Raw genomic sequence first — 10,273 nt, forward strand, 5'->3', positions numbered from 1 at the left:
TCAAGCGTTACATCTTTTCCTGGCAGTAGTGCCTCACCATGCCTCCTTTCCCATGCCCCAAAGGCCTCCTCAGTTTGGAGTATAACCCAGCGCTGTTGGGGAAGCAAGGAAACTTCCCCCACCTCCCCAGCGAGCGGTGTCTGTCAGGACCCTGCAGTGCCACGTGCCTGGGGATGCTGAGGGGATGAGGGGACGTGCTCAGCAGGGCCCTGGGTACAGAAGCAGCTCTGAGACTGCGCTGAGGAGGTGATGCACTTCCCTGCCCTGCAGACATGGAGGCAGCTGGGATGTGTCTCAGGAGGGCAAGGGAATGCCTTCAGAAGCCAAGCTTCCCGGGATAGACTCTCCCTACCCATGGTGAGTCACACTCTAATGTTGGATTGGCCGTGTGCCAGCCTTTATGTGTGAGGCCAAGCCAGGAGTGCGTGCTGTCTGCAGGCTTGTACCCCACGCAGGGCTGAATTCCCCTGAGGCCAGGGCCGCTCCATCCCTGCCCCAGGAAAATCGTCTTTGAGCACTGGCTGCACCCGAGTACACAGCTCCAGGGCAGGCCATTGTGTGTCCCGCTGGTCAGGGTCCTAAGCATGCAGCCAAACTGCATGGTGGTGTGAGGAGAGTGGGAGGAACAAGGTTCTGTCCAGAGCCACAACACACCCGCCTTGTAGGGAGGAGGGAGGGGCCCAACTTATTGTGGGGCTTTGGGAGGGCAACGTTCTCATTCCACAAGCCCGCAGATGTCATTGTTAGGAGACCCCCAGAGACTGCCACAAGAGGGGATGACTTTACCATAGACACTGGCCAAAGTTTGCAGGAATGGGAAGCTTTCCTTGGGAGAAGACATTTGTAACCACAGCACAGCCCACCTGCCCACAGAGGCAATGGTCAGTGATTGCTGGAGCGAGCATGGGGGCAGTCAAGGAGGAGGAAGGATGCGGCGTGTCCCCATTCGCAGAAGCCTTCGGGCACCAGGGAGAAGACAGCATTGGTGGGAAGATATGCCCATCTTCCTGCACAGGCTGTTGAAAACATCTCACCAGATTTCCCCAGACCCATGTCCTCCCTCTCCACAGACCTCCCCAGCTCTTGGGGACACACCTTTTGCCTGTGTTGACATGATTCTGTGCAAGAAATCCTTGGGCCTCTCATCCCCTTCCTTCAAAAGAGCCTCCGTGGCCTAATGGTCATGTCAGAAATGAGGAAATAAAATGGCAGGCTTGACGTAAACCAAAACACAGCCTGTGCCATCAGGTAGGATATTTTTCTCTGGAGGTGAGTCTGTTGGAAAATTACTGCCCGCGTGCAGTGACTGAGGGCCTGGGGCAGTGCAGGAGCAGTATAAAAGCAGGCCCTTCCCGTCACTCTCTCACCCACTCCTCTCGCCTCGATTTCCTTGGGAACAAGGTGAGCTGAAGCCCTTTCCTGTCTTTCTCAGCTGCCTCCTCCTTTTCCTACTGTGGGATTTCTCAGCCCACACTTGGCTCTTTTTCCCCTGCTGTGTCTTCAGTCCCCATGCCACGGTAGAGGGATGGTGTGGCTTCGAGAGAGGCTGGGCTTGGCTGAGGTGTCTGCTGAGCTGGTGCTATGTGGGTTTAGTCGTTCTTCTTGGAGCTCTTTTGGGCTGAGGGAAATGGTATTCCTCATCGTCCTGGGGTGACAGGCTGCACCTCACCCACCCCTCCCCCCCCATGCTCTGCTTCCCCCTGCCCACTCTCACAGGTGCACCTCCAGCCCCGAGACATGTCCTGCTACAACCCGTGCCTGCCCTGCCAGCCCTGCGGCCCGACCCCGCTGGCCAACAGCTGCAATGAGCCCTGTGTCAGGCAGTGCCAGGACTCCACCGTCGTCATCCAGCCCTCCCCCGTGGTGGTGACCCTGCCCGGCCCCATCCTCAGCTCCTTCCCACAGAGCACCGCCGTGGGATCCTCCACCTCCGCTGCCGTTGGCAGCATCCTCAGCTCTCAGGGAGTGCCCATCTCCTCCGGGGGCTTTGGCCTCTCCGGCTTTGGCAGCGGCTACTGCGGCAGGAGCTGCCTCCCCTGCTAAAGCTGCTGGCGATGGCCCTGGGGAAGGCCCCCAGGGACCCACAAGATGGCACTGGAGTGCGGATGGAGGGTCGGCTGGTTGCTTTCAGAAGGGCTGAGCCACACCGGCAGCCCGTCAGGCAGATGGACACCTGGCAGGGTCTCGGCCACAGCCATGGGGCGAAGACTCCTATCTGAGCCTGGTGCTCCCTGCGCTGGGACCAGCACTCAGAACGACCACAGTTCCCTCTTCTGCCTCAGTAAAGTTCTGCTGCATCCCAGTCCATGCCTCTGTGTCATCCTTTCCTCTGTAGAATCTCTCCCATGATGCCCAGGGAGAGAGATGTTGCTCCCTGGTCATTCTGGCAGGGTGGTCTTTGGGATGGTTGTGCAATGGTTGTTATCACAATTGTGTTGCGTCTGACGGGGATGGAATTAACTTTCCCCATAAGAGCCTTCATAGTGCTGTGCTTTGTAGGTGTAGCTAGAAGGGTCCTGGTAACACAGAAATGTTTTGCCTTCTGCTGAGCAGTGCTTTTCTTTGCTTATGCACGTGGGACTTGCGTTTATTCATTACACTGCCTTTATGCCAAGCCACAAAGTTTTCTCCTTATTTTCTGCCCCCTGTCTCGCTGAGGACACGGAAGGATAGAGTGTCTTGGTGGGCAGCTGGCAGCCAGACGAGGCCAACTCCCCGCAGCCTTTCTGGCGTTCAGCACGGGTCTCAAGACATTGGCAGTTTTGATCTGAGCATGCTCTAGCTGTAGTAGTTCCTAATTAGCAGGCGTTTGCGCAGGTGAGGGAGGGTGTTCGCTTGGTGCACCGCTTATCTCTTTCCTTGCCTGAGCTTGGGCACATGTTCCTAGAACCAAAGGCTATGCGCTTTGCCCTGGCATGGATGCCCTTCCTGTGCTGGGCAGAGCTGCCTTGTGGAGAGGGTGCGGGAACACACCTCCCTCTTCCCATGCGGGACTGATGTGGGTTGTTTGGTTACACAGGCTCCCGAGGTCCTCCCTCTCCTTTACGCGAGGTGTTTAAAACTACTAACCAACACTGTCGCCTTAACGTGGGGTTTGTGGAATGTGGTGTCATGCTGGCGTACGAGGAGACAATTTCTGGGTGCGGTGACAGTGAAACATGCCCTGAGGTGGCCGGTCCGTGGGCGGCAGCTGCCTGAAAACCAGCTGCTTTTAGCACTGTGTTGGAGCTTGACCTGTGCCTATCGAGCCACGATTCAGTGCTATCAGAGGACAGTGTTTAAGAGAGGGACCCAAACCTCTCTGAGAATGTCACGGTTCAGCCGGGCATCCAAACTACATCTAAGAACGTGGTAGTTGAGGCAGAGACCCAAAGCACATCTGAGACAGCCATGGTTGAGATCGGGACCCAAACACCACCTCGAGTAATTGCTCCAGTAGTGGAAAAGAAATAGTGGGCAGGGAGGTGAACCGGACTATATCGTCCATTAGTAAGGGAATGAGGGGGACGAAGAGTCTGATGGGTAAGCTGGTCCTTCAGCAAAGAAGTGGGAGGGAGAAGTGAGAGAAATCACTCAAGAGACGGGAAGTACCCGGTCCCTGACCTCAAGGGAACTTTGGGAGATGTGGAAAGATTACAGGCAGCAGCCGGGAAAGCGGATCACTGCCTGGCAACTCCGATGCTGGAAGAGCAGGGCCAACAGTCAGGAACTGGAAGGTAAGGAAGCCCAACAGGCTGAGCGCCTCGCTAGGGAGTGGGGGGTTGACAGCGGCATTGGAAAAGAGGCGGTGAATTGCAGTGCCCGGGGGCGTCTCCTGTCAAGTACGAGGACAGGATTTCCGCTGAGGGAAGATCTTGTGATTTGGCGAGGAAGGTGGACTACCACTTTGGATGGCATCCAATACCCAAGAGAATTAGCGGTGCTGGTCATCGTCTACGGTGACCTGGGTGACAAGGAGGTCTCCAAAGGTCTGGAGAATGCCCCGTGTATACGGGCCATGTGAAAAAGGTGGTCCGCAATGCACCAGTGGCATATTCTAACAGCTTGGCAACACTGCACTGCCCAGATTTGGATACACCAACTGTGGAGAGAGCAGCTTGCTGCCTCTGAAATGTTGAAGAAAATGTCTCTCCCTCCTTGTCCCCGCAGGCCAGCACCTCAGCTGTGAGGGGTGCCCCACAGAGCCAGTCTGCTCCTGCTGTGGTCAGGGGGGAAAGGAAGACCCCGGACCGTGTCACGTGGCCCTCTCCGGATCTTCCTGCATGACCAGGGGAAGTGGGATGCTGAGCCCACCTTTGAGCCGGAAACCTGCGTGCGCACACAGCGGGGAAGGCCGCTGCTAATAAGGGGCCGTGCAAGAAGGCTGTCAGTTGAGCTGCAGCTCAGTTACCCCATTATCTGGGGGCAAGAAAGCAGAAGAAGGGTTAGGGAAGGGCAAAAAGAAAAATGCTGATTCTTCTTAGAGGTGGATTGGCCATGAAACAAAGCAAGGGCAACGGACCTGCCCAGGAGAGGTGTTTGTTGGGAGTACGATGGCAGGGTGGCTGTCACCACATCTTTATGGATGTGATTAATAAGGTAACACCTGTATCCCCGTCACCTGGCAGCCAGACAAGGTCAACCCGCCACAAGAACGATTGCTAACTGCCGCAGCGTGGTCCTTCCGTCTACGGACACCGCAGCACCAAGGGTGAGGAGAGCGTTGCGCTGGAGGTGCGTAGGGCAGATGGGGAGCCTTTGCTCTTTGCAAAAGGCGGGCAGGGTGGGACCCAGGGCGGTGGGCCCCTTCGGGCCACCATCACTTTCATGGAGACGAAGTCATCCATGAGTCCTCCAGAGCCCCTGGCCATTCAGGCCCTGCTTTGTTGGACCTCTGCGCAGCCGTGCCTTCCGGGCCTCAGTGCACTTGCTGAGGAAGGGACGCGTGGCCACTGCTGATGTCGCTTGAGGAGCCTGGGCTGCGCGAAGCCCTGGGAGGGCAGCAGCCCCACAAGCTGCTGGGAAGTGGCCAGGTGGGGAGGAGAGGAGTCAGGTGGGAAGGGGTAGCAATCGCTCGTGCCCTGGCTGCTGCTGTGCTGGGGGAGGAGGCTCAAGCAGGAAATGACCCCCAAACAGCTGACCAGAATTGACAAAAGAGCTGTGGCATGCTGTATGACATCATGGCCAACAATAGCACTGTGGGTAGAGCCGTGATCAGCATCTGTCTTGGTAGTAACCAGCCACGTCACCTCACATCTCCTTCGCCCTCTGACAAGCAACAGCCCAAGAGCAGGGCCAGGAAGAGGTGCTTTTTTGGTAACCCCATTAAAACAGGTGAAACTCAACTCTCAGGACTCTTCCCAGACATGAAGGGCGGCTGACATCAACATCCTGGACTGCGTGAGTAGGCGTGTAGCCAGGAGATCGTTAGGAGTGATGACCCCACTCGGCTCAGCACCAGCCCGACAGTCTCTAGAACATTAGTTCAAGTTTTGGGCTGCAATATAAGAAGGACGTGACCAAACGGAATGGGTTCAGCGGAGGGTGGCCAGGAGAGTGAGAGGCTTGGAGCCCTTGCTTGGGGATGAGAGGCAGAGGGTGTGGGGTTTGCTGAGCGTGGAGAAGAGAATGCTTTGGTGAGAGACCTAAGATCGTCTCTGAAGCAGCTACGGTCATTAAAGTGTGTCAGGTAACTCTTCCCGTCCCAGGTAGGCAGAGAAGTTCAGAAAGCAGGGGGTCACCCTACGTGTGCCAAACAATACTCAAAGCAAGCCTGTGTTAACAATCACTGCATTACCATCCCCAACAAGCCTCTCCCAGAACCAGCCCCGAGCAACATATCTGCCCTTGGGCATCTTGGGAGAGCATCTGCAGGGGGAAGAATGACACAGAGACAAAGGCGGGGATGCAGCAGAACTTTAATGAGGCAGGAGAGGGAATTGAGGTCATTCTGAGTGCTGGTCATGGTGCAGCGAGCACCAGGGGCAGATGACAGCCTGCGCCCCACAGCTGCAGCAGAGATCCTGCCAGGAGTCCATCTGCCTGCCCCACGGAGGGAGCAGAGCCAGCAGGAATTCCCTAGGCTGGCTTTGTGGGGCTCAGAGCCACGGGGAGCACGGGAGATCAAGGACCCGGGAGGGAAAGGAGAGAGTGGAAGAGGGGAAGGGTAGGCATGCACTGTGCTTTCCGAGAGCCCATGCTGACCCTGTACTTCTGCAAGGGGTGTTGGCATGGCTCAGCCCCTCTGAAAGCAAGAAGCGGGTGCTCCGTCGCCAGTCCGGTCCCAACTTGTGGGTCCTTGGGGACCTTCCCCAGGGCCATCGCCAGCAGCTTTAGCAGGGGAGGCACGTTCTCCCACAGTAGCGGTTGCCCAAGCGGGAGAAGCCAAAGCCCCCGGAGGAGATGGGCACTCCCTGAGAGCTGAGGATGCTGCCAACGGCAGCGGAGGTGGAGGATCCCACGGCGGTGCTCTGTGGGAAGGAGCTGAGGATGGGGCCGGGCAGGGTCACCACCACGGGGGAGGGCTGGATGACGACGGTGGAGTCCTGGCACTGCCTGACACAGGGCTCATTGCAGCTGTTGGCCAGCGGGGTCGGGCCGCAGGGCTGGCAGGGCAGGCACGGGTTGTAGCAGGACATGTCTCGGGGCTGGAGGTGCACCTGTGAGAGTGGGCAGGGGGAAGCAGAGCATGGGGGGTGGGTGGGTGAGGTGCAGCCTGTCACCCCAGGACGAGGGAAAGAGCCACGAGCTGGAGCCAAGAGGTGGAGGCACCGTAGGCAGACCTAGTGGTTCTCCTTCCCCTCTGCCCAAAAGAGCCCTGAAAAGAGCACCCAGACCCAGGGAGGTCCCTTCCTGGCCCATAGCTCAGCAGACACCTCAGCCAAGCCCAGCTTCTGCCCACGCCACACCTTCCGTCCCCTCCATCTCCCATGACAAGCAGTTCCAAGACCCAACAAAAGGAGAAAAAGACAATTTTGTGCTGAGAAATCCTAGAGGAGGATGAGGCAAAGGAGGACGAGCAGGCAGAGGAGAAAGGGCTTCAGAGTTACCTTGTTCTCAAGGAGATGGAGGCGAGAGGAGTGGTTGAGAGAGTGAGGAGAAGGGCCTGCTTTTATACTGCTCCTGCACTGCCCCAGGCCCTCAGTCACTGCACGCGGGCAGTAATTTTCCAACAGACTCACCTCCAGAGCAAACTATCCTCCCTACTGGCACAGGTTGTGCTTTGGTTTCCCTCAACGCTGCCGCTTCATTTCCTCGTTTCCATCATGCTTGATTTGCCATGCAGTCTCCTTTCATGTGCTGGGATGAAAGGCCCAAGGATATCCCGAATAAGGTCATGTCGGCACAGGCAGCAGATACCTCCAGATACCCAGCGCTTGGGTTAGGAAAGCTGAAGCCCACCTGGTGTGGGCTTTCCACACCTCCTTCCCCTCCTTTCCACACCTCCTTTCCACACCTCCTTTCCCTCCTGGGTCCTTGCTCTCCTGCACTCCCCTGGGCTGTGAGCACCACAAAGACCTTTCCAACCTCAAGGCTCCTGCGATTCTGTCATGGGCAAAAGACAGGTGACGCACGGCTGCTGCGAAGAAGGAAGAAGTGGTTGGGAACATGGGAATCAAGGGCAGCCTTGGCTACCACAGCACAGGAACACTAGGTTTGAAGAGCTGTTGTCAGGGAGGAAAGTGAGTAGCAGGGTACAGCCCCTGGACTTCAGGCAGGCCAACTGTGGCCTAGTCAGGCAGCGGGTAGGCACCTCATGGTCCAAGAGCAAGAAGGGTCCAGCCAATACTGAGGCAAACAATCAGAAATCTCAGCAGCCTGGCTTTGGCTGAGCGGCGTAGCCACGGCGGAGCACCAACGTCAAAAGGCAGCATCCTGGAGTTGGAAGGAGGAATGAGCTGCAGAGAAGGAATGTGGGAATAATCCCTGGGCATGTTGGGATGCTGTTAGGAAAGCCAAAGCTCAGCCTGCCTTGAGTCTTGCAAGGGGCCTCAAGAGCAACAGGCAACAAGCATCAAGAGCAACATCCAACCCCTACAGGGGTAGCCAAAGAGTGATGGGAGAAAAATGTGGGCCCTCTGCTGACTGGGGCGTCTGATTTCCTGACAGTGGACAGAGAGCAGGCTGCCTGTGGGGAGTCAGGGCCTTCTCTCTCCCAGCGGTCACCTGTAAGTTCTCCCAGGCTGCTCTGCCCTTTGAAAGAGTTGAAGGAAGGAGGGGTATCCCTCCCAGCCTGAGTAAACTTGAGCCGTACAAGCCAGCTGATGTGCTACAGGGCAGGGCTGCTGTAAAGGAAGACCTAGACCAGCGGGAGCACTGGGCCAAAGGAACCTCACGGTGTTAAGAAGGACACGTGGCAAGTGCTGCATCTGGAAAGGAAGAACCTCTTACATCAGTATGGCCTGGGGAATGGACCAGGCTACGCTCTTAGAGACCTGAAACCTCCTCTGGGTAGACCTGAGCCGTGGGGCAGGGTCACCCTTGGAGAGACGCTTGAAGGGTGGAAGGCAATGGACATACAGGCCTCGTCTTCCTGGACCAAGACAGCCGGCTGTGGGAGGGGGCACTCCTGAATGCTCCGTGGAGGAAAAGAAAAGGTCACAGAAAATATCTCCCCACAGGTTGGGACTCTTGCTTGGTTCTCAAGCGTTACATCTTTTCCTGGCAGTAGTGCCTCACCATGCCTCCTTTCCCATGCCCCAAAGGCCTCCTCAGTTTGGAGTATAACCCAGCGCTGTTGGGGAAGCAAGGAAACTTCCCCCACCTCCCCAGCGAGCGGTGTCTGTCAGGACCCTGCAGTGCCACGTGCCTGGGGATGCTGAGGGGATGAGGGGACGTGCTCAGCAGGGCCCTGGGTACAGAAGCAGCTCTGAGACTGCGCTGAGGAGGTGATGCACTTCCCTGCCCTGCAGACATGGAGGCAGCTGGGATGTGTCTCAGGAGGGCAAGGGAATGCCTTCAGAAGCCAAGCTTCCCGGGATAGACTCTCCCTACCCATGGTGAGTCACACTCTAATGTTGGATTGGCCGTGTGCCAGCCTTTATGTGTGAGGCCAAGCCAGGAGTGCGTGCTGTCTGCAGGCTTGTATCCCACGCAGGGCTGAATTCCCCTGAGGCCAGGGCCGCTCCATCCCTGCCCCAGGAAAATCGTCTTTGAGCACTGGCTGCACCCGAGTACACAGCTCCAGGGCAGGCCATTGTGTGTCCCGCTGGTCAGGGTCCTAAGCATGCAGCCAAACTGCATGGTGGTGTGAGGAGAGTGGGAGGAACAAGGTTCTGTCCAGAGCCACAACACACCCGCCTTGTAGGGAGGAGGGAGGGGCCCAACTTATTGTGGGGCTTTGGGAGGGCAACGTTCTCATTCCACAAGCCCGCAGATGTCATTGTTAGGAGACCCCCAGAGACTGCCACAAGAGGGGATGACTTTACCATAGACACTGGCCAAAGTTTGCAGGAATGGGAAGCTTTCCTTGGGAGAAGACATTTGTAACCACAGCACAGCCCACCTGCCCACAGAGGCAATGGTCAGTGATTGCTGGAGCGAGCATGGGGGCAGTCAAGGAGGAGGAAGGATGCGGCGTGTCCCCATTCGCAGACGCCTTTGGGCACCAGGGAGAAGACAGCATTGGTGGGAAGATATGCCCATCTTCCTGCACAGGCTGTTGAAAACATCTCACCAGATTTCCCCAGACCCATGTCCTCCCTCTCCACAGACCTCCCCAGCTCTTGGGGACACACCTTTTGCCTGTGTTGACATGATTCTGTGCAAGAAATCCTTGGGCCTCTCATCCCCTTCCTTCAAAAGAGCCTCCGTGGCCTAATGGTCATGTCAGAAATGAGGAAATAAAATGGCAGGCTTGACGTAAACCAAAACACAGCCTGTGACATCAGGTAGGATATTTTTCTCTGGAGGTGAGTCTGTTGGAAAATTACTGCCCGCGTGCAGTGACTGAGGGCCTGGGGCAGTGCAGGAGCAGTATAAAAGCAGGCCCTTCCCGTCACTCTCTCACCCACTCCTCTCGCCTCGATTTCCTTGGGAACAAGGTGAGCTGAAGCCCTTTCCTGTCTTTCTCAGCTGCCTCCTCCTTTTCCTACTGTGGGATTTCTCAGCCCACACTTGGCTCTTTTTCCCCTGCTGTGTCTTCAGTCCCCATGCCACGGTAGAGGGATGGTGTGGCTTCGAGAGAGGCTGGGCTGAGGTGTCTGCTGAGCTGGTGCTATGTGGGTTTAGTTGTTCTTCTTGGAGCTCTTCTGGGCTGAGGGAAATGGTATTCCTCATCGTCCTGGGGTGACAG

At 56.9% G+C, this 10,273-nt stretch overlaps 2 protein-coding genes across 2 annotated transcripts; one reads left to right on the forward strand and one right to left on the reverse strand.

Annotated features, from left to right (window-relative positions):
- The first annotated feature begins 1,737 nt into the window (after positions 1–1,737).
- LOC142068124 (feather keratin 1-like) lies at positions 1,738–2,066 on the forward strand. The gene has a single exon (XM_075117371.1). It carries the CDS (start codon positions 1,738–1,740, stop codon positions 2,041–2,043), a length of 306 nt encoding a protein of 101 aa, XP_074973472.1. The 3' UTR covers positions 2,044–2,066.
- Positions 2,067–6,311: 4,245 nt separating this feature from the next.
- On the reverse strand, positions 6,312–6,617 carry LOC142067965 (feather keratin 1-like). Its single transcript, XM_075117024.1, has one exon. It carries the CDS (start codon positions 6,615–6,617, stop codon positions 6,312–6,314), a length of 306 nt encoding a protein of 101 aa, XP_074973125.1.
- Between the last annotated feature and the right edge of the window lie 3,656 nt (positions 6,618–10,273).

Source organism: Phalacrocorax aristotelis, chromosome 23 (genome assembly GCF_949628215.1).
Source record: "Phalacrocorax aristotelis chromosome 23, bGulAri2.1, whole genome shotgun sequence".
Lineage (NCBI taxonomy): Eukaryota > Metazoa > Chordata > Aves > Suliformes > Phalacrocoracidae > Phalacrocorax > Phalacrocorax aristotelis.

Excerpts from the sequence above, each read along its gene's own strand:
- LOC142067965 (XM_075117024.1), bottom strand. The coding sequence starts at position 6,617 with ATGTCCTGCTACAACCCGTGCCTGCCCTGCCAGCCCTGCGGCCCGACC.
- LOC142068124 (XM_075117371.1), top strand. The coding sequence starts at position 1,738 with ATGTCCTGCTACAACCCGTGCCTGCCCTGCCAGCCCTGCGGCCCGACC.